Source organism: Uloborus diversus, chromosome 4, assembly GCF_026930045.1.
Source record: "Uloborus diversus isolate 005 chromosome 4, Udiv.v.3.1, whole genome shotgun sequence".
Lineage (NCBI taxonomy): Eukaryota > Metazoa > Arthropoda > Arachnida > Araneae > Uloboridae > Uloborus > Uloborus diversus.
In genome coordinates this window covers 58,888,087-58,913,459 of record NC_072734.1, presented here as the reverse complement: position 1 = coordinate 58,913,459, position 25,373 = coordinate 58,888,087, and the positions used below count along the sequence as shown (strand labels likewise).

The 25,373-nt window shown below is 33.7% G+C and overlaps 1 protein-coding gene across 1 annotated transcript in view; it reads left to right on the top strand.

Annotated features, from left to right (window-relative positions):
• LOC129219979 (solute carrier family 12 member 4-like) overlaps positions 1–25,373 on the top strand; it is a 133,109-nt gene that overhangs the window by 65,948 nt on the left and 41,788 nt on the right. The window contains 5 exon segments of the mRNA XM_054854301.1: positions 11,359–11,561; positions 12,920–13,081; positions 15,411–15,509; positions 21,838–21,895; positions 25,022–25,140. Of these exon segments, the coding sequence (XP_054710276.1) occupies positions 11,359–11,561; positions 12,920–13,081; positions 15,411–15,509; positions 21,838–21,895; positions 25,022–25,140 (641 nt within the window).

The window sequence follows — 25,373 nt, the reverse complement described above, 5'->3', positions numbered from 1 at the left end:
TTTAATGATAATAGTGCCTTAATATAAGCAAAGAAACACTTTAAATATTTCTACCCCAAGTTTGTTGTGAACCGAAGCAAAAAAGCATTTTATACAGATTAATATTCTCAATATTGAACATTTTAATGTGATTCAATGGTTAACTCCCTAAATATTGTCAATAGTGGCCAAAATGAAAAAAAAAGACCAAATTTGTTGCCAAGTTAGCGATAAAACTTGCATACCAAAATTTTGGTGATATATCGCCAAGTGTTTGCCAAATTATAACTCTACTTGAATTTACATTGAAATTAGCAATGATTCCCCCTCCCCCAAAAGGTGTAAAAGACCCCCTTTGGAACATCCAAATGCAACCAAAATGGGATGTGAACATCACGTATCGATTTGTAAAGTTTCACAGAATAGACAGTTCATCACAGCCACTCCAAGTGATTTTAACAAAATAAACGTAGTTAGAACAAATTATACTTATTTACAAACTGCTCGAATTTATATTACCGGACCCACAGGTATATCAAAGCTTACGAAATGTATTTTAGATGGTGGCAGTCAGTCCAGCTTCGTACATTCAAAATTAATTGATGATTTACAACTTGAAGTAATCAGTCTAGGCTCTTTAAAAGTGAATTCTTTTGAGTCTACTGAGACAACTAATGAACAACGTCGAAAAGTAAAATTCCAGCTGTCAAGTTTTTGGAACAAACAAACTCTTTCTGTTACAGCGTTTGAGAGCCTCAATTCATACACCCCACATCCACCTGCTCCTACAGATATCGCTCTTTTTGCCCGAAACAGAAAACTTACTGATCCTCCAGATGATTGACTAGACTTACCAATAGAGTTGCTTATTGGTGGAGATTTTTATTGGAATATAATGAAAGCTGAATCGCCTATTAAAGTAACTGAATCTCTTGCTCTTATCCCAACTATTTTTGGTTTTGTACTCTGGCACACGTTCCAATGTTATTTTGAAAAATAATGCCTCAGTTAATCATGTTGCTGTAGAAAATGTATCAACGTGTTTAGATAATGATATCCGCCGTTTTTGGGACTTAGAGACAATTGGTATTAAAGAAGAAATTCGTCACACTGACATGAATGCATTGGACTCTAAAATATTACAAGAATTTCATGATTCATATAGAATAGAAGATGGACGCAGAATTGTAAGACTTCCGTGGAAAAAGGACGTTGCCTTGACTTGCAATAATATTGACATTGCTGGAAATCGATTTCATGCATTGACCAAACGTCTCGCTTCAAATCAATCTTTCAGATTTAATTATGAAGACTGCATGAAGAATTATATTGAGAACGATCAAGTTGAAATCGCCCCTTCAAATGTAAATAACGAAAAAGAGTTTTATTTACCTCACCATGCCGTTAAAGAAACTAAACAAGAATCCACAAAATGGCGTGTTGTATTTGATGCTTCTTCACAAATGCCCATCTCACCTTCATTAAATGACGCGTTGGAAATAGGACCTAATTTATTACCAGACATTTTGTCTGTTCTGTTACGTTTTAGGCTACACGAACAAGCTTTAACCGGCGATGGTACACAAGCATTTTTACAGCTCTCCCTGGATGAACATGACAGAGATGCCACTCGTTTCTTTTGGTTTCAAACCGTCACTACACCTCAAGGTCTACAATTTTCAAAAGATGAAGTAGTAACTTATCGTTTCAAACGTCTTCCGTTCGGTCTCGGTTGCAGTCCTTTTTTGCTCTCTGCTACTTTACGAGAACTAGCAACGATTCATAAGTCAGAATTCCCTCTTGCAGCAGCAGAAGTACACAAAAATTTCTACATGGACGACATTCTTTCCAGTACACAAAATGAAGAGGACATTGCAGCATTATATCATCAAATTGAAGCTCTCACATCTCTTATCAAATTACCTATGGGTAAATGGGCTACTAACTCACCACAACTTCTCAGTGTTTGGAAGGATACAGATATTCAGTACAACACCAATACACAAGTTTTAGGTGTATCCTGGAACTCTCACACTGATACACTTTCACACGATTTTTCCAACATGAGACGTAGTTTGCTTGAAAAACCACTCACAAAACATCTACTTTTACGTTCAACGGCAAGTTGTTACGACCCCCTGGGCATCCTTGCTCCAATTATTTTGCACAGTAAATTGCTTTTTCAAGATACATGGTTACTCGGTATTCAGTGGGATGAACTATTGCCTCCCGATATAGTTATTATATGGCGCAAATGGTTTGATGAACTGTCTCTTATTCCTTCTATTCAAGTTCCTCGATGGACTGGATACGCTTTGGATGGTCAATATACGATTCATGTCTTCTGTGACGCTTCCCAACGTGCCTACGGTAGTGTTCTTTACTTACGCACAGCTCCAACAGTTCAAATCGTGTGAAGTCGTAATCGACTTGCTCCAATTAAAAAGGTGACCTTACCTTGCCTAGAACTTTTGTCAGCTTTGACAGGTGCAAGATTACTTACTTATTTTTGTCGTGAAACGAATTTGAGCTCATCGTCAGCTGTGCAGGGGTCGAAGTGGTCCTATATATCCTATATTTCCTATATTTTCAAAAAAAGCATCAAAATCGTCCTATATTTTCGGAAAATGTCCTATATTTCCTATATTCCTGTTTTTTATCTAATTTATTTCTTTAAAACAACGGTAGATAAAGTATCTGACTACGGATTTTTCGTGGAAAGTACGCCTGCAGACGAATTTCAAATTAAAAAACGCTACTGACTAAATCCTGCAACAGGCATCTTCTCTCATTGGCTACAGCAATATGACGTCACTGTAGTAGGTGGAGTTTCGAGATAAAGTCTGAAGTCGGTTTTAGAATTTTGCGTTTGGCAACAGCCGTTTGTTTTGTTTTCCAGCGCGGTTTTTGTTTTTGCTTTCGCGGGTATATTTTTGTGTTCAGCAGTGCATTTTCTGATCGGTATGTTTTAATATCCTTTATGCAATCTTTTCTTTTTGTGGAATTTCGGAATCTTTGAATGTAAGTCTCTTAAGATGTTAAATCGTATTTTGTTGTAATATGTGAAATTATAATGGCAAAATCGCATCGCTTCACAAAATTTCGTGAGGAGTGGTTGAACCAAGAGGACATTAATGGTACAAATATTGGTGCATGGTGCTCCAAAGGAAAAGATGATTTTACCGCTTTTTGCCATTTTTGCAACTGTTCAGTGCCCATAAGCAATAGTGAATTTTCACAATTGAGGCAACATGCTAAAACATTCAAACATAAAGAAAACTCTGAAAAACGTCAGAAGGATCCTTCTCAAGCTCTGTTTGTTGTTAATACAAGTGGTAAAGGTATCCGATTAGACATAAAATCAAAGAACAGTGGAATGAGTACTTGGACCATGAGTGAGGAAGAAAAAATTTTGAAGTCTGAAATTTTATGGATTATACATTTGGCTAAGAGTAACTATTCCTTCAAATCATCAGATTCGGTGCAAGTTTTGTTTCAGCACATGTTTCCAGATTCAGATTTGCCTAGATGTATGCAGCTTAGTGACCGGAAAATATCTTATGCTATTTCTCATGGTCTTGGTCCATACTTTTTGAAACAAATAACTGATGAATTTCAAGAAAGCTCACCATTCTTCACAATTATGTTCGATGAAACTCTCAATGAACAGAATTTAAAACAATTAGATGTTTTTGTGAGGTTTTGGAGCATAAGACTGCAAGGAATAGCTGAAAGTTATATAGGAAGTGAACTGTTGGGGCATGCAACGGCTATGGATATATCTAACAGTATTTTCAACATTTTGAGGCATTCTAAAATTGAAATAAAAAATCTACTAATGTTAGGGTCAGATGGTCCTAATGTTAACAAATCTACATTTAAAATTATAGACCGGAAGGTCAAAACCTTCCGTAAATTTGGTTTAGTGAGCTTAGGTACCTGCAATTTGCACATTGTGCATAATGCTTTTGGAAAAGGTATTGCAGTAGATCCTTTTTGTAACATAACAGATTTTCTAGATAATATTCATTGTTGGTTTGCCAAATTTCCATCACGCAAGGAGGATTTGCAAACCACTATGGAAAATTTTGGTTCAGATTTCTTAAAGATCCTGCGCTATGTCAGTAACCGATGGTTATCGATCACTTCGGTTGCCGAAAGAGCCCTGGAGTTGCTTCCAGTTTTGGGAGAATACTTTCTTCAGGACTTGCCAAAAGACAATCCCAGACTGCTAAAAAATGACAGATATGCCAGTATAAAAAAAGTTTTGGAATCTCCTCTGACACCAGTATATTTAAATTTTATCATTAGTGTAGGAGTTGTATTTGAAGATGTATTAAAATTATTTCAAGAAAAATCTACGTTGATTCACATTTTGTACGATGAGCTCTGTAAAATGTTAATAAAACTTATGAGACGTTTTATCAATGAATCAGCATTAGAAAACAAATATGGTGATGATTTAGCCGATATCAAAATAAAAAATGAAGTGGTTCATTTGAAAAATATAAATGTGGGCAACAATGCAAAAAAGTTAATAAGTCAACTCTCTCCAGCTTTAAAATCTGAATTTTTAGCAGACGCTAAAGAATTTTACGTAAATGTAACCTTATATTTGCAGAAAAATTTACCTTTGAAGAATAAGCTTTTAAAAAATTTAAAGATTTTGCACCCGCTTGTTAGAAAAGAACCTTCACATGTTACATTACCATCTTTAAGATGCCTTGCAAACATATTGCCCCAAGTGATAGCTGAGAACGCAGTTGACAAGCTAACAGATGAGTGGCTTCTCTATGCAAACGATGATGAAATCCTGGAAGACTGGAGCTTTAATAATGGCGCTTGGCAAAAAATTGATTTATATTGGAAAAATGTTCTTGAAATAAAAAATAGTGATCAGCTTCCAAAGTACAAATATTTGGGATTTTTAGTCAAAGCCATTTTAACCTTTTCACATGGTCTGGCATCAGTGGAAAGAGGTTTTTCTATCAATAAAAGAATGCTGACTTTCGAAAGATCCTCTTTAAGCCTTGATGTTATTAGAGGATTGAGGTTGATAAAAGATTTGGTGAATGACACTGCAATAAATGCTTGCATTACCAAAGAAATGCTTCAATTTTATAAAGATGCATATTCAAAATACAAGATGCAAAAAGAAAAAGAAAAACTTGAAAAAGATGCAGAAAAACCTCAGGCAATAGAAAACATTCCAGCACCCCCCAAAAAAGATAAAATAGCGGAACTTAAAGAAAAAATAGATTCTGCTCAATCTATGATTGATAGTGGCAACCAAAGATTAAAAGATGGACTTAAACGCAAAAATATGCATGAAATAGAAGCTGCTCAAACTCTGATTGATGCAGGAAATAAAAAACTCAAGCTTGCAAAAGAGGAATTGGAAAAAAAGGATTAGCTTAAAGCTATCCACAAATTTGTAAATAATCAGTTGCAAATATTTGTAGAAATGTAAATATCCTTTTGTTCAATTAAGATGGAAAATATTTTTAAGCAATCTATTTTTTGAAAATATATTCTTTCTGGAAGAAAAGATTTGTTGAACAGGTAAGTAAATTTTAATTGAGTTTTCTAACTGCAAAATATGCAAGACTGAAGTCATTAATAATAAGTATAATTATAATGTGGCAATACAGGGTATTACTAGTGCCTGGCTAAACTATCAACGGGAAATAACCAACGTTTTATAGCACAAAATACCTGTATATTTGTGCTACAATGCATCGGATATTTCCTGTTAGTTGTCAACAAAAAGACGGTTTTTATTTATTTATTAATATGTTTGTGACACTTCTATCCCTGCAAAAATTGTGAGTTGTTGTATTAATTATAAATATTTTACTTTGTTCAGTTTTTTTTTCCTGTCTATAAAGTACACTGTTTTTTCAAAAAATATTCTTTCAACTACAGGAGAGTCATTTCAGGTGTAAGTTATAATTTTGTTTGAGGGTTGTTTTTAAACAAAATCATTGAAAGAATAACTAAATAATATATTATTTCTTTTTTCTTAGCGAAACTATTCATATAATGTGTCCTATATTTGTCCTATATTTTTTGTGGAAAATGTCCTATATGTGACAAGTCAATCACTTCTACCCCTGGCTGTGTTATGGACTGATTCAACCGTAACTTTGGGTTGGATACGTATTGACCCAAACAAATGGAAAACATTTGTCTGCAATAGGGTTACTGAAATTCAAAGCCATACTAATCCTGCACAATGGCGGCATTGCCCTGGAAAAGAAAATCCAGCAGATTGTTTGTCATGAGGTGTAACGGCATCGCTGTTGAATTCGTCGCAAATTTGGTGGAATGGTCCACCTTGGCTCGCAGGTCCACCAGAATCATGGCCGAATGATTGCTCCATTGACATAAAGGACACCTCTCATAAACTTGAAGCACGAAAACAAACTTTCGAAGTACTTCGCATCTCTACTGTTAACCCTATAATTGATATTTCACGTTTTAGCAAGTATTTTAAGTTGTTACGTACAACTGCTTGGATAATGCGCTTCATAACAAACTAGATCACCGATGAAAAAGAAAGATGAATTAAATGCTCAAGGATTGGAAAAAGCTCAACAGTATTGGATTTTTACAGTGCAGCAGGAATCCTTCCCTCAAGAACTTGAACTGTTAAAACGCGGAGAGTCTATACCGGACACTTCAAAAATTGTCAAATTTAATCCATTCCTCGAAAATGGGCTTATACGACTTGGAGGACGATTACAATTTGCTCAACTGTCAGACTCTCAACGACATCCGTTGTTACTTGATGGTTCTCATCTCTTCATCTCGTTATTGATCCAGCACACACATATTCGTCTGCATCACCTTGGAGTTCGTATAGTTCTTTCTGAAATTCGTGAAAAAAATTGGATATTACGTGGTAGACAGGTCATCAAGAAGATTTTACGAAACTGCTTACCTTACAAGATTTCAAGATTATCTGGTGTATTGCAAATTGAAGCACCTTTGCCAGCAGACAGGATTCGTCCATCCTCACCGTTCTCTGTCACTGGAATTGATTTTGCTGGCCCTCTGTATATTCGTCACCATTTAACAACACAAAAGGCCTATATTGCACTCTTCACTTGTGCCACAACCTGAGCACTACCCTTAGAAACCGTTTCAGATCTTTCGACTGATCGATTCCTCATGGCACTTCAACGATTCGTTTCCCGACGTGGGATTCCTCATACAATTTACTCTGATAACACAGCCACCTTTCATGCTACCAACAAGGAGCTTACCAATCTCTGGAACGTTCTCATCTCCTCCAAGGTTCAACAATTTTATGCTCACAACGGTATAAATTGGAAATTTATTGTACCACGAGCGGCCTGGTGGGGAGGATGGTGGGAGCGGGTGGTAGGATCTGTGAAACGATGTTTGAGGAAAATACTCGGAAGAACTTGTTTGGATGAAGAAAGCTTACGAACAGTAATAATAGGTATAGAAGCCGTTCTCAACAGCCGACCGATTATACAAGAGAACAGCGAAGAGGAATTTGATGAAACCCTGACACCCGCTCATTTTCTCATCGGACATAAAATCACTTCTGTTCCATCTCCCCCCAAACTGATTGACAGCAGTTTAACGAAGAGATGGCAGCAACAGCAGAAAATCCAGGATCATTTCTGAAACAGATGGAGCAAAGAATATCTCTTAGACTTAAGAAATTTTCATGAAGTGAAACACCGTACAATAAAGCCGCTGATTCGAGTTGGAGACGTGGTTCTTTTACAAGAAGACGTTCCACCACGACATTTATGGAAGAAGGCAGTAGTGGAAGAACTCATTCCGGGACGGGACGGAAAAATTCGATCATGTGTCTTAAGAAGTGGTCGTCAAAAAATCAAAAGACCAATACAATTGGTCATCCCTCTGGAAATAGACAAGGGTGGGGAGGATGTGAAGATTGATCTCGGCCTTGAAACGAAGAAAGAATAACTGCTGGTGGGGCTGGAAACGAGACAACTCAACTCGTTTCATTTCGTTTTCTGTTTTTATGCTTTAGAGTAACGAAATTGTAGTACATACGTATCTCGTCATGTTAAACTTAACACGCAATAAACATATTTTCTTTTACTGAGTATGCCTAAATAATGACAAATGTATGACAATTTACTCATCCACCTTATGATAACTTTGCTCGGGAAAATGTTCTTAACGTTGGAATAATAAAAGAGCAAAATCGAATTTTCGAAAAATCTCTTCGAGGCACACCCCCACAAGGGCACCCATATGCAAAATTGTAAGGGGGAGGGGGGCTCAGATATTTTCTCCGTGGTTTAACAGGATATTTTCCCCATGAAAACTAATTTTAGTGCAGATTAAAATTATTAAAGTTTGATGTTTTTAATAACTTATTCATGAACGACTGGAGAAGAAATGTTTTCTCATTTTTCCAAGAAAAAAGTACTAAAAACAAGGAAGTTCTCATTTCAAAGGGGAGGCCTGAGCCCCTCCTTGCCCCCCTATATGGGCGCCCTTGCACCCCCATGCTGCAAACTAACTTTGTGCCAAATTTTATGAAAATCGGCCGAACGGTCTAGGCGCTATGTGCATCACAGAGATCCAGACAGAAAGACTCAGCTTTATTATTAGTAACTAGTGGCACCCACATGGCTTTGCCCATAGTAGAAAATTAAAAGTTCTTTTGGTTCGCCTGTATCTTTACAAATAATGTATGGTGAATTTCTCTCCAATTGACTTGCCCATGTTACGGTTCCACGTTATGATATCTTGGCAATTTACTCGTCCAACTTATGATAATTTTTCTTGGGAAAATGTTCTTAAAATTGGAACAGAGAAAGAACAAAACCGAATTTTCGGAAAATTGCTTTGAGGTGCACACCCCCAAGCTACAAACTAATTCTGTGCCAAATTTCATGAAAATCAACCGAAAACAGTCTAGACGCTATGCTCGTCACAGAGATCCTGACAGACAGAGATCCAGACAGATGGGCTTTCAGCTTTATTATTAGTAAAGATAAAAATTGTATGTTGTTAAGGAAGTATAGCAGTGAAGAATTAAGCAAAATATTTCAATTTTCAGATTAAAACATCTTTTGCCTATGAAAAGTATACCTTAAAAATATCAACAAAGCACCTCGAATTAAGCAGAATCTCGGACTTTTGAGACTACTGTGCAGTAAACTCCCGATTATCCGCGAGTCATTCAATCATCAGTAGTGATGTGGATCAGGTAAATACCCAGCGGGTAGGTAAATATTTTTTGGGGGTATTTACCCAAGGCCTGGGTAAATACCCAAAAACTGGGTATTTTACAAAAAAATGCAAAAAGTGAATGGGAATTTTTTTTAAAAATATAAATATGAAATAATTGGTAAAATGGATACATACATATGTGTTACGCAGTTAATAATATTTTTTATTGAGACTTGATGAAATTATGAAAGAAACATATTGTAAACCGAAGAATCTTTCTTTTCAATGTCATAATTGGAGAAGTATAAGCAATTTAATGATGAACTTCAGGATTTCAAAATAACAATCTAGGTTAGCCATATCCAAAATGAAAAAAAAAAAAAAAAAAAAAAAAAAGTATGAGAGATGTTTGGAAGAATAAACTGAGAAGTTATTAAGACTATGATGTTACTTATTTTATTGCTGTTTAAGTGATAACGTGGCAAATATAGAAACAGTTTTCACATTAATAAGCAAAAAAAAATTGCAGTGTAAATCACTTCAAAATTTTCTGTCACATACAATTGAAATTGTGAAAACAATAAAACGAAGCCATGTATTACAAGCAATATTCGTCGAAATTCAAAACAAGAGGTGGCGAAATCTGCTACTTCTTTTAAACTTCCAGTGAAAACCAGATGGGGCAGTTATAGTCAGTGAATCTCAGTTGTCCAGTGCATCAAAGAAGAGGCTCCTAAATGATGAAGTTTTTTGACTTCATATTGATAAAATGATTCATATTTTAGAACCAATAGTGAAGTTGACTTTATCTCTGGAGTCAAATGATCCGCAAATACATTTGGTCAATGTGCAGTTCAATAAATTAGAGAATGTATTATTGGAACTGCTTCCCATGTCCCCTTTGCAAAAAAATGAAGAAATAGAAATTTTGAATAAGTTTAAAGAAAGGAAGGAATTTAGCATTGGGGTCCAATTCATCTTGCTGCAGATATTTTGGATGATGCAAGGCGGGGGATCTGAAACCACCTGATCCGCTCGATGGTTTAACGTTTATCTATCAAGTTGGGAAGCATATGAAATTAGATAGTGTTCAACTGAAGACTGAACTTGTTCATTATAGGGAAAAGACTGGGATATGGGGAAGGAAAATATTGTGGGAAGGATTAGAGAGTATGAATCCTTTGTTATGGTGGAGAAGTTTACGTGGAACCAGTATTATAGTAGAAGTGGCTTTGCGAATTTTAAGTGCGCATGTCATACAGGGGCATATAACTGGGTTATAAAAGACAAGGACCTTAAAAAATTGATGTTTACTTTTATTTGTAACCTGTTAAGCTTTTCACTTTTTGTAGAATGGCTTTTTATATCTGAAATTCGGCTATCAACATTGATTAGGCATATCCAACACATTTTATGTGAATATCATATTAGATGGCTAAGTTGTTTCACACAATTCTTTAAATATGTAATCAAAATACCATTTTTGGACAAAAATGTATTGTTTTGTATATGGTTGGTTATATATATACATAGTGAAATACATACAGAAAAGTATTTTAGTTGTATATAAATATTTGAAATAAATACCCGGGTAAATACCCATTTTGGGTATTTACCCGGGTATATACCCTGGGTATTTACCCCTAAAAATAAATACCTGGGTATTTTACATCACTAATCATCAGGAACATGTATTTTTGCAGCAAGAAGCAAAAACCAATGGCTTTTTTTTTTCTTAAAATTGTAAATTTAAACTTATATTTGTTTTTAATGTATTTATTTGTTGATTTTTTTTTTCGTGCTTTCTTCATCGTACATGCCCTTGTTCTTCAATAATGTTAAGTTCTGTTGTACAAAAATGTAAAGCATTTTTATTGTTCTGCATATATTTTCACTGTTCAAAGTACTATGTATCAATACAGTCATGTTCCTAAGGAAGAATAATTTTTACTTTTATTGTCCCTCATATTAGCCTTTTTGCAGTTTATCTGCGATTTTTATTATCTGCGGCGCTTGCTCCACCTAATTCCATGGATAATGGGGAGTATACTGTATTTTGTTTCTCTGATAAATATGATCTTTCTCTTGAAATCTTTTTAATGTAACTTTGTGTTTTCTTCATTAAAAAAAATTTTAGCATTATCATTTTTATTCAATACATGTTTGTAATGGAGAGTTTTATATTTGTAGGATTTGTGTGCTAGGTGAACGATTGTTGGGCAAGGGAAACTACACTTGTTCCAAAGATCAAAACGATACTCGTTCTCTGTTTCACATATATTGCTCTGTGAGTCTAAATAATTCTGAACTGTATTCCTGTGATCCTTATTTTGAAAAAAGTGAAGCTAAGTTGGAATCTGCCATACCAGGATTGTCTAGTGATGCCTTACACAGTAAGTTTTTTTTTTTCTGCTCTTTATTTTCTGAAATACTTGTCGATGCATTTTCTAGTTGCCTGCTAGAAGTCAGCTATTCAATATGTAATTGATGGGCCACAGGGAAGAATTAACATAGTCCTCAACACAATAATTTCCACTATCACATTTTTCAACTTTGAACTCGATTAAGTAGTTGAAAAATAGGTATAAATTATCTTTTTACTACTTTTTATGTTGTGAGATATCATTTATGACATGCTAAAAATAAAAAAGAACGTCCAACATGAATGAAACGTGAAAAATTAATTTTTATCAAGAAACAAAATGGTGTCAGGGCCTTGATTGTTTTTGTCAGTTATTCTGCTTTATCAATTGATGGGTCATGTGCAAACTTGATATCTTCTTTTTCAAGCAATTCAAGTGCAGGAACTAGAGATTAGTAGAACATTTGAGAGTCAGGATTGGTGAAGAACTTTTTCAAATGTAGTAAATCCTTTGTTTTTGCAGCTTTAGATCAGTTGATGTGAATGGAATGAATTGAACATTGATCTTTCTTGCTCACTCGCTGGTGGACTATGAGCGTCAACTTTTTTCCTGTTATTACTCAGTGATTATGATCTTTCTTGCTAGAATGATACAGTTGAAAACTATTTCTAATAATCAAACAATTCCAGTAGAAGTCTGATTTTCTCAAAAAAAAAAAAAAAAAAATCCCTGATCATTCTTCCTAGTGGCCCTTCATTGTGATGTAGCCATCCTTAGAAGTACTTTGATACTTTGAGGAAGTAATATTTTTATAGCTCTTTGCACTGAAAAATACACACACACAAATATGCAAAGTAGCCTGTTGACATTTTCCAGCCATTACACTCCAAAGAAAGAACTCCTCTCCCCCTTGTTATAAAAAAAGGCAGACTTAACCCCCCGTATATTTCATTAACTTTTTTTCTTTCTAGGGAAAGAGACTAAATTCATTTTACATTTAGTTTAGTTAGGTTAAGAGTTTCACTCTCAATTTTAGATTTATGGCCTTTTATCAGTTTTTGTAGCTTTTTATTAATAGTGTTTCTTTAAAGTTTTCTTCATACATTTAATGTAAATATATTTCTAATGCAAATTATTACTGTCTTTTAGTGTTAAAGAGATTTAGCTGTTCTAAGAGTTTGTGAAAAATGAAAAATGCATATTATAACTTAATGAATTTTTTTAGGAAACTGGAAATAAGAAAAATATTTTCAGGTTGTAGAACTGGGTAAATTATTTGTATAAAGTTGGCAAATTCTGATTGCTTTACAATTATACATAATATGGATATTTTTTATTTAGCTGTACTAAACTTAACTGAATGTCATTTCAATTTACTTTTTTTCTAGCAAATATTCCAAGCCGATTCCGTGACGATGGAGCTTTTATTTCCAAGTCGATAAACTGGAAGGATGATATTTCCTACGGTCAAAAAACTTACAATCAGTTGATGGTTGATCTTACTACATCAGTAACTGTATTGCTTGCAATATTTTTCCCGTCATGCACAGGCAAGTTTTCCGTCAATTTCGATACTTTTATTTAGTTGCAAAAGTGTATATAATGTAAAACTTCAGGGGTCGATCCAGCGCCAAATTGGGGCCACTTTGCGGCCCCATTCACAAAATTCCGCATGGCAAAAGCGGCCCCATTCACAAAATTCCGCGTCGCAGAAGCGGCCCCATTCACAAAATTCCCCATCGCAAAAGCGACCCCATTCACAAAATTCCGCGTCGTAAAAGCAGCCCCTTCACAAAAATTTATAAAAAGGCAGCCTTTTCACAATATTTTTTAACCGCAAATGTGTACGCATCTATGCGGGAGCCTCTTCCACCTTCCCCCATCTTATCTTTTTGCTTGCTGCGTGAGGTGTTTTTGCTTGAGAGCGTCAGAGGGGGGACGGAGAGGGACACTTGTGATTGGTAGCTTGTTTTCAGGAAAATCTTAAATTTTACTTTGATTACGCAATATATATTTAGTATTAATTTGTGTTGAGTTTCAAAATCCAATTCTAAAATAACTTTACTTAAAATAAAATTATTTTACATGCTGTTTTTATATTTTTATTTGTTTTGAAGATCTTGATTTCCTTACATCGACCATGGTAAACGAATTTTTCGCATTTTTGATGTTAACTGTACCTTGTTAAGAGGCAAACAAATAAAATTTCTTATATATTTAATAACATCATTAAATTGCAAAGTTTTAAACGAAATACCTACTCTGTAAGAACGTCAAAAGTCAAAAAATTAAACGCTGAATGCTGGTGCAGTATTATTTTGGGTTTTAATTACTTTTAAGTTTTTCAAACACATACATGGAATCTTTAATGAGTATTTCACTTCTGTGTTAAGAAATATGTGATATCTTTGAGTCTGTTCATATTGTATTTATTAGGAGTTATCATTACGTTCAGCAGCATGTGCAATTTTTATTGCTCTTAAAGTATTTGAGAGGGGCAAACAGGAAATCTGTTGTGAGACTTTCACCTTAAGAAAGTGTGCCTTGCATATGTATATTTGTAAAAAGCAATAAATGTAATGTACGTGTCAAATTACGAATAAAATGTTAAGGGTCTTACTTCCCCCCTCCCCCAGCGCATTTTCTCTTGACAGTTTTCAGGTATTCTTCAAGAACTTGCAATCACCCCTGAAACCTGTCTAGGGCTTTTCTATAATGATACGACAGCTAAAAATGCTTTAATATAATCTTTTCCAAGAAAAAAATCACGAGAAGGTCTTTTTTACAAAAAAATAGAAAATTCACAAAAATATTTTGCTTTTTCACAAAAATAACAAAATTTCACAAAAATATTTTGCCTTTTCACAAAATGGGGACCCAAAAAATAAAACCTGGATCGACCCCTGAACTTAAAGCAAAATATAAGAAATTTTAAATTTTTATGAGTAATTGTTCTTTATTTGAATTTATTGCAGACGTTTCACATCTCAATATTACTATCAGTTCATATAAAAGTGATTTATATCTCTCTGTCTCAACTGCTACTGTTATGAAATTTAAACTACTTAATTTGCAGTTTTTTTTTAATTTAATTTTTATTTTTTTCCTCATATTTGATTTAGTGAGAAAATTTTATTATTTATTAGGATCAGTTTAAATCTTATTTCTTTCTTTTTTTTTCCTTCCTTTTTTATTTCATTTGTTTTCCTACTTACATTGCTTGTTTTCTCTTAACATAAGCAAAGTGTTTGAATATTATTTATTTCAGTATCAGTTATTAAAATGATTAGAAGGTTAAAGTATTTAGTTGAATTATTAAAAATGCTGTGATCAGTAAACTAAACCAGGAAATATGTTTTAAGTAGAGAATCAAGTTCACATTGTATTCCTCATACATTTACATTGATTAATGCTTGGTTGTCTATGTTTTATTTTAGTTTTAAAATTGATGAAATGATTTCTGTATAATGTGACTCTTTTTTAGAGAACAAGTCACACATATATGGAAATAATTTTAGTGTGATGCATGTACAAGTGCAAAAAAAGATGCAAAAGAATCATATGTGATTTCATAAGTGCAATTGAGTGTAGAAAGTTGATCATTACAAGTTTTTTTTAAACACAGCTGTTGGAAAGCATAGATTTGAACAGGTTGAGGGGTTATTAAGACATTGATAGATAAAATAGTTTTCAATGTATTTTAAATATGTTTTATTGATAGCTTTATGTACTTGCTTTTGCAGAGAAACATTAGAAAGTTCAAGTACCAGCCTCTATTATTTGATTATTGTTCTGTATGCAAAAACCTCTACTTGCAGTAATTTTTCTCTCACTTCAAAATTAATCAATTAATGAGTTAGGTTTTTTTTTTCTCCATAGGAATATTGGCTGGCTCAAATAGATCAGGAGATTTAGCAGATGCTCAGAGGTCAATTCCTGCTGGTACACTTGCAGCTCAACTCACCACTTCTGTTATTTGTATCCTTTTTCTTCATTAATAAGTACTTTACATTATTTATTTTATTGTATTATTCATTTATTTATTGTAATTAGGTATCCTTTTTTTTGTGAAAGATATAAGGTACAGAAAATAGTGTTAGCTTTTGAATTAGTTTTGTGTTCATGTCTAAGACATATAACTTCAAATTTGTACTGTAATAGAATTCAACATAATATATCAGAGTGTTTTAGGAGCACAGTAGAGTCTCAAAAAATCAGATCGACCAAAAACTGAGCAAGTTTGAAAGTATCAGACTATTATCAGGAATACCCACTTAACAGGATTTTTGGCCTGTCAGAATGTGGCCAAGTTTTCTAAATTCAGCTGACTTATTGAGTGCCAAGTTTTCACAATGCTACTGTATTATATCATTAAACCATGTGATAGAAAAATGGCTCCTTACAGTTTTCCGTTTCTTCTGTTCCGTTTCATGCACGTAAGCTTGTGTCACACAAAAACTTCATGAAATAGTAAGTTGAAAATTCATACGAACGTAGTTTGTTTCAAAAGTTTGAGGACAAGCTGTACAAAACCTTACCCTGAGTTGTTCACATTACCGAAGCACTCGGAGTTCGCTTCGCTTGCTAATCAGCTGGGTCACGTTGTCTGGTCGCTTGGTCCATTAGGCGCTGTGCAAATCCAATTTAGAATTATTGTTTTAAAGCAACTGTAAATGTAATTCAATGTTTTGGCAAATAGTTTTGAATTCCAAAGAAACTTCTAATTTGTTTTTATAAGAATGAAACATACGACTTTTTCTATTTTTCCTGACAATGATTCTCGAATGTCCCACAGTTTTTTTTTTCCGTTAGAAGAATAGGATAGCTAATTAATCAGAGTTAGCTCCGCATGCTACAACTACGTTACATTAGCGTGGTTCCTGGACGAGTTTGGCGATAAACAATAATAGAGTTGCGGATTTATTTTACATTTAAAAGATAATTTGATGTCCTTTTTGTTTATTTGGCGAGACATTTTAAATTGCAGAACAAATCGCTTCACTCACTAAAGCGTTATTAAACAACTGTAAATCTAATTTAATGTTTTGGCAAATAGTTTTCAATTCTAAAGAAACTTTAATAGTTTTTTTTTTTTTTTTGAAAAGGTATGTACGATTTTTAGTTCAAGAAAAATGATCATTACACATCGGGGGGGGGGGGGGGGGGCAAAAATTTTTTGTTTATTCAACGGACTTCCTTCAAATTCTTAGCATGGGCATTGCCGTGCAGTTACTGCTAGTACTCTGATATGACAAATAATATAACGTTTCGTCGAACTTATGTCCGTGTAACTTTTACCTATTCCCAGCAAAAAAGCATTTTCAGGGACGCCGCTTTCTTTTGTCTGATGAAGATAAAGCTGCATTAGAGAAGGTTGGGAAAAATGGCTTCTAGGAGTTTCCAAAAGTTATACAAACATTGGCAGAAGTAGCTCAAGGTGACCCTTTGAAGGTGGATGTGCTTCGGTAATGTGAACTATTCTGGGTAAGGTTTTATACAAATTGTCCCTGAACTTTTGGATCGTACTATGTACAATCTGTATAGGGTGTAGTTACGCTTCTCTTTTTTGACTGCTGTATGATGAATGAGAAAGAACAACAGCCAAAAAAAAAAGAAAGGAAAAAAAGAAAGCAAAAAAAAAAGAAGAAAAACAAAGACACGGTTTAATAACCAATATAATTATTTTTTTTAATTGAACATAAAGGGTGTCCCAAAATTAACGCAAGATTTGAATTTGCCACCATTTTTTCCATAAATTGTTGGCAGCCATGAAAAAAGAACAATTTGACAGTTTTTAGGGTTAGTAAAAATGGGGTGTTATTGTACCATACAGCTAGAGAGAGTGAAACATTTCAATTACTGCATAAGGCATTTCCTGGTCGCGTACTCTCTCATTTCGGTGATCAAAATTGGCACCCTAGATCGTGTGATTTAACATTTTTAAATTTCTTCTTATGGGGTTATTTGAATTCAAAGGTCTATGTCAACAAGCCCACAACCACCCGTGCATTACCGTGTTACGATACCGAGCGCCAATAACAGTAACTGCTTGACCAGCCTCAACTTTCATTACATTTGAAACAATTGTTCAATAATGAAAGCGCGTTATTGTATCGTATAATGCTCCATTTTTGATTACCCTAAACTCTCAGCTGTCAAACTGTTCTTTTTTCAGGGTTGCCAACCATTTATTGCAAAAATGGCGGCAAATTCAAATCTTGCGTTAATTTTGGGACACCCTTTATAACTAAGACTTCAGTAATAATGTAATAATGTATGGATTTAGGTACACTAAACATATTCAGTAAATTACCGCCCTATAGCCAGGGCTAAAGCAGAAATACATGAAATGCACCGCCAGCTCAGTCATTTCCAGCCGAGGACTGCGATTTCGTACTTATTAGCACTCATCAGCCCGGCATAGGAAAGTGACTGAGCTGGAGATGGAAAACCTCTGAAGGAAGCCAAGAGTGCCAAACAAACTGGTAGCTAACATAGAATTAGCGCAGATCAGACGAGTGACTGAAGCAATGGTTCGGTTCAACTCGAGGATTGAAGGCAAGGCATGGTATATTCAGTAAATTACCGCCCTACAGCCAAAGCTAAGGCAGAAATACATGAAATACACCGCCCGCTCAGTCAATTCCAGCCGAGGACTTCTTGGCTTCCTTAAGAGGTTTTCCGTCTCCAGCTCAATCACTTTCCTATGCTGGGCTGATGAGTGCTAATAAGCACAAAACTGCAGTCCTCAGCTGGAAATGACTGAGCTGGCGGTGTATTTCATGTATTTCTGCTTTAGCCCTGGCTATTGGGCGGAATTTACTGAATATACCTTGCCTTGCCTTCAATCCTCGATATAAACTGAACCATTGCTTCAGTCACTCGTCTGGTCTGCTCTAATTCTATATTAGCTACCAGTTTGTTTGGCACTCTTGGTTTCCTTGAGAGGTTTTCCATCTCCAGCTCAGTCACTTTCCTATGCCGGGCTGCTAATAAGCCCAAACTGCAGTCCTCGGCTGGAAATGACTGAGCTGGCAGTGTATTTCACACTATACATAGTTTAAAAATATTAAATTATGTTGTTTAATCATTCATTAAAAAATTTAAGAATATATATTTAAAAAAAAGCAATGAAACCATCAACAAATTGCACAATGGGGAAAGTGTATAGATTGCATGTAGATATTTTTTAGTTATCAAATTAAACAAAAAAGGGTGAAAGATAAGTTACAATAATAAATCATAATAGGAAAATTATTTTACTTATTTAAAATTTATGAATAGAAATGTGTGCATTTTTTATAAAAGCTATAACAGTGACATAACTTTTCTGCTGAAAAAAGAAATAGCCATGAAAAAAGCAAGGTTCTTAAAATGCAGCTCCAATAAACAAACTCAATATTTTTACCAAGTTAATAATGACTTAATACATATACTACTTGATCTGATGTTTGCATACATAATATTGATCGATTTGATTGTTTAATTTTTTATTAAGCACTATAAACAAGTTCAAATTAACTTTTTCAATTTAACAATAATTTTCTGAAATTTAAAAAGTTGCATAATAGAAAATCATTGAAACTTTTCTATATCCTATTATTAAAAATATGATGAAAACAAAAATAACTTTTATTCATTGATTTTATAAAAATACATAAAAATAGTTACTTACGATTAAAAAAAAATTGATCGCTATAAATGATGCAAAAAAGACGGCGCATTACGAACTATAGGTGAAACAAGTATGAGAAATACAACACAAAATGACATTTCTTGAGCAAAATAAATAATCGCTAAATATTTAAGAAATGCTTGAAACGACAAAGGAAGGGGGGAGGGGGTCACCATCTGATTTTGGAGTAACTTGCAACATTAAACTTCAGCCTTATTTTTTCAGTACAGAACCGCTACCACCAACGGCTCGGAAGAGTTTCTCAATCTACTTTAGCACTTCTGAAGGAAAAAGTCAAAAGTCTCTTTGATTTCCGAATTATGTCACCATCCAAAACATCTTTAATCGGTTTCTTACATTAATGCTCTGAATTCTTCCTAAACAATAGATAAAGCTTTAAAAAAAAACCTCTAATTTTATGAATGGTGTTAGTTTGAAACAACTTGGAAGTATAACTAGAGTTTAATTTCAAAATTAGAGGGGGGGGGGCGGGGAGGGCACAGGAAATAAGAAATAGTCATAAAAAATTGAGTTCAAAATAATCATAAGTTGGCCTCTAATTTGGCAATATATCACCAAATGATCGTCAGTCTAAGATGCTATATTATTTTTGCATTGAAATAAGTAATTAATCGCCACACAAAAATGAGTAAATAGGCCTTTTAGAACACCTGATTGAAAACAAAAAGGGAAGTGCACAGCTGGAACGTACGCAAACCCCACATACGAAATTAACCTTCTATAGCTTACCATTTTTGAATTATGACTTATGAGAGATACATACGTACATCCAGCCGCAAAAAACAACGGGATAATTAACTTGTTTGTACCTGAATCCAGTATTAAAAATCTTTCAGGGGTGACTAAAATAGAAATTCATACTGAAATTTAAATAAAAAAATTTATATGACTTACTCCCTTTACTTTGTATTAAAAAGTAAAACAGCAAAGGTCCTTTTTTTTCCGAAAACATCGGCCATTTCCATCGCTTTGCGATGTTTTTAAAGACCGGTGGGCCGATGTTTCCCCCAAGTTAGCATCAGCCGCCGATTCAACAATGGCTACATTGTTGAATGCACGGTCTAGCAGATTCATTGACCTGGGCACCAGAGTTTTAGGGTCACCCGAATGGGGTGAATTTCTTTCTTCCTTTTTTTTGAAAACTTCCACATGAAAAATGTGCAGATTTTCATGTGAGAGGGGCACCAAATGTTTTCAAGGCATGTGCATCACTTTGGCTTGATCAAACACTGGATATAATGAGCAGTTCAATTTATTATTATTATTATTTTTTTTTTTTGCTGGAGATATTTTCCCATTTAGAGCATTTTTGATTAGTAGAGTTAAGTGCCTTTTTGACTCTGGCGCTGTCGTGCACCGCACGACATCGCACATAGGGATAGCGCAGCCCTGTGTTTTCTTTACTTGATTTCAAGAAAATTTGCATTTTGTGTTTAAATTGTCATTTGTAATTACAATTTAGTCTTTAATCATGAAATCTAATGCTTAACTATTTTTTTTATTTTAAGATTGTTCCTTTCTTTAATTATTCTTATGTTTTTGTCTGAAAATTAAATACAATAACTCAAATTTTTAAATTTCAACTACACTACAATCAACATTTAATTTTGAAAAGGATAAATTGTGACTCATTTTGTTGATTTTTTTTCTTTCATTCTCTTGAAGCTGTTAATGTTAGAGCACACTTTTAATAATTATAAGTATCAATGAAAACTGTAATAAATAATTGTTTTCAGGACATTATTTTTTGGAATTACCAGAGTGTGTAGATGATTATAAGTTGGGCATTTGAAAGTAACTAACTTGTGATTTTAATAAATTAACTAATTGAAGTCTTTATGAAGAACGTAAGATGTAAACCAAGAACAATAACAAATGAACCAATATGTTTATGTATGAATACTTTAAAGAGAGGAATTTTGCTCTTATTTTACTTCCTGAAAAATTTTATGTGAATAAAAAAAAATGATAATTTTTAAATTCATATGTGGCAGTGAGAAGCAAATGGATAAAAGTGGACTTTTTCAAGTTTTCAGTAAAACATGTTTAAAGTTGCTGTCCTAGGAATACTTTCATTGATTTTTTTTTTCCTAAATCATGCTGTATAGCAGCACCTACGAGAGCTGCTAGTACTATCACTTGCCTTAAAACAGAGAAGTTTACCTTCTATTTGTACTGGTTATCATCAAATTTTTAATTTTGTCACTTGCATCCCTTTGCTTCTCACTGCCTCCTATGTAATTTTCAAGTTTTTTCCTCCGTTTTTCTTACTCTTAACCTATTTTGCGTTTAACTTGACTGTAGTTCATAAATGATGTCGTACTTTTTTTTAGCAAATTTGACCCCTGTCATTAAGTGTCTCACTTATCTTGTCCACCTCCATCACATATCACAGCTTTTTTTATAAGCACAGTTATAAGAAAAAATGTGATGTTACACTTCTTGTTATCTATTCAAACATTCTTGTCAGAAACTCAGAATTTCATACCCCCACCCCCTTCAAAATCTGACATCATTTACGGACTATGCTAATTTAATTCACATTTATTTTCAGATTAATGTTTAAATTTTACTTTAATATCATGAATTTGGCCCTTAATAGAAACCTAGATTTAAGTAGTGTTATATTATTTGGAGCTACATTTAATAACTTATTCTTGAGAGACAAGTAAGCATTTCTTTTTTGTACCTCTCTTAATTACTTGCATGTTTGCTTATAAATTTTGAATGAGATGGATAATTTTTTTGATTGTTTATTAATTTGAAAATGTTTGTTACCAGTTTTTATCCTAAGAATTCTGTTGATCCCTGCATCTCATCCCCTCAATTTTTCAAAACATTGCATACATCATTAAGATAAAATTTGAATGTCTGGTGATGAGTCTGAATGTTTTTGTTTAATGGTTTTGTTTTTTCAAATCATGCAGGCAGGTATGAAAAGTGTCATATGACCATCACCGATTTTTTGAAAACATTACGTTAGTTACAACTAAGGGACATATGAAATATCTAAAAAGGATTTTGTAAGAAATTTTTTTTCTTCAGTTACAGACCACTAAAATACTGCACAAAATCGGCCATTTGGAAAAAAATCAGCAAAACACTCTGTTTGAAATCAACACTCTATTTCAAAAATATTTAACCTATTTGAAGAATTCTTTTTTCTAAAAATAAATAAGGACCCATATATCATCTAGACATCGTTTTTGAAAATTTAGTTAGGTTTTTTGATTTCGAAAAAAAAAATTTTTGGTAAAAAAACTGCATTTTTACCGATTTTATGATTTTTTTTTCTCCATGAAAAAAGTTTTTTTACTAAACGGAGATGGCAGTCTACAGCCCTTATATGATAGTTCCGTAGCATATTTTGTTATCATTAGATCTGTACAGCCTTGGAATTAAAATTTGAAATTTTTCAAAAATCAACAATTTTTAAAGTGAGATTACTCAAAAAACCCATTTTTTTTTCTTTTAATCTAAAAATTGGCTCATTTGGACCCTTTTTAATGCTTAACAATTGGATAGACACCGCATCCCGTATTTTTTCCTATAAAATGTTTCATGATTTTTTGAAATTGACCTTATCGACCATGGTATGCATGTAAAATGAAAATGTCTAATAATTTCATTCACTGAAATTCAGTTCATAATAATGTCTAATAGCAACAATAATGGTGTACTTTATCAGTAAGAGCTGAAATCTTTCCCTATTCTCCTTTCAATATTAGTTTATTTCGGCTCCAAAGCTATGCATTCACTGTTACTTACATATGCTGCAACGAATCAAATTTTTTCTCTTTCAATTACAATATGCAACTCAATTACATGACAGGGGAAACCACCTAAGCTCAAAGGAAAAAGCAGTACAATACATTTAAAATGATTTACAATTTTTATTTCGTGCTTTGGCTGTCATTGGTGACTGTTGTCCCAGAATTTTTGAATCCTACCTCCTATGCTTGCTTTTAGTATAGGTACACTAAATTCAAAATGCAAAACTCACCTATAGTTTGAGAATTTAAACAACCCACCTGTTTTATGAGAGAAGAAATCAATTGAAGATGGTTGTAAGAGATAACCAAACAAATCAATAAAAGCACTGTATTTTCCTGCATATAATCCGCGGATTATCTGCTAAAAAAGGCAAAGTTTATGAGGTGCGGATTATCTGTGATTTCCCCCCCCCCCCCCCCCCCCCCCCTTAACACCAACGCATTAAGCCTCAATATATTTACAGTAGGATTCACAGATCGAGACCGACCGAATGTTGTTTATTTTACCAAGCATGCATGTTCTTCTTCGCTGCCGGCCTGTATGTTGGTTATTTTACGTTGCTTGAATGCTCCTCTTGGCGATTCAGGTCATGTAAAATAAGCAAGATTACAGTGAAATAGGTAGCCATTTGCACAAGATTAGACCGTTTGCTCCTTTGTCTTGACTTTTTGTTTTTCAAGTAATTAGCGTACTATAATTAAGATTTCAAGAAGAAATCATTATATTTCAGATTCATTTTGATTATGCCATCAAAGTAATTACTTTTTCATGTGTTTAGTTTAGTTGCTCAAATGGTATGTTAAATTCAAACTTGATCTTTTTACATCATATTATCCGCGGATTATACGCTGCCGCGGATTTTACGCCACCGCGGATTTTACGAAGCTTTTTTTTCTTCAGGGCAATTTTAGGACCTGTGAATTGTAGGATGCCCGCGGATAATACGCAGGAAAATACGGTAGCTATTATAGCCAGAGAACCAATTTCTAACAAAAGAAGTGCAGGAGCCCTATTGTTTTCAGAACTTCTTTTAATGCTTACGTGGCGTGAATTCAGTCAAAAGTACAAAAAGTTGAGTGAAATAAGGAAGTATAGGAGCTCAGCTCCCATAACAATTAAGCCCTGATCAGCAGAAAAAATATTTATATAATGAAGTCAGATGGTCACCAAAGGCTCTTCTATAACTACACACAGAGTCTTATAGAAAGGCGAATGCCCTGGTAATCAAAAGCGGTTTGTTACACATATATTATTGAAATTACACGTATATTGTAGCGATTAGGCATTAAAATCAGAATTTCAGCGAATCATATTATTAGACATTTTCATTTTACATGCATGCCATGGTCAATAAGGTCACTTTCAAAAAATCATAAAACATTTTTGGGAAAAAATACTGGATGCGGTGTATATCCACTTGTTAAGCATTAAAAATGGTCCAAATAAGCCAATTTTTAGATTAAAATTTTTTTTTTTTTTTTGAGTAATCTCATTTCAAAAATTGTTGATTTTTGAAAAATTTCAAATTTTATTTGCAAACCTGTATGGATCTAATGATTATAATAAAATTTGCTATAAACTATCATATAAGGGCTTTAGACTGCCATCTTCGTTTAGTAAAAAAAAAACCTTTTTTCATGGAGAAAAAATATTATAAAATCGGTAAAAATTCAGTTTTTTCGCCAAATGCGAAATGCAAAAACAATGTCTAGATGATATATGGGTCCTTATTTATTTTTTGAAAAAGAATTATTCAGATAGGTTAAATACTTTTGAAATAGTGTCCTTTTCAAATCGAGTGTTTTGCTGGTGTTTTCTAAAAAGGCCGATTTTTGTGCAGAATTTTAGTGGTCTGTAACTAAAGAAAATTTTTTTTTTCTTACAAAATCCTTTTGGGATATTTCATATGTCCCTTAGTTGTAACTACTGTAATTCTTTCAAAAAAATCTGTGATGGTCATGTGATAGGCCCTGCCTGATCTGAAATGGAATGGCTCTTAAAATAAGTATTTCCTTCGTAGATTTGGAGAAAGTGTTGGTGGCGGTTTGGCAGTTGCTGACATATCCTGGCCTCATCCTTTTGTGGTAATCATTGGCTCCTTTCTGTCGACTGTTGGTGCTGGGTTGCAATCACTGACTGGTAATGTATTTATCAAAAGTAAAATGTTAATTTATTTACTATTTGTTGCTATTGATGAAAATATTGTTTTTTTGTTAAACTTTTGTGCAAAATAACTTTGTGCATATATTATGAATGAAATAAGAACAGAACCATAGTATGCATTGAACAATGTGGCTGTTTAGAAAATATCAGTCGCTAATTATATCGGGTTTGTTGGGATCTAACAAAAAAGCGTGATGTATCCTTAAACA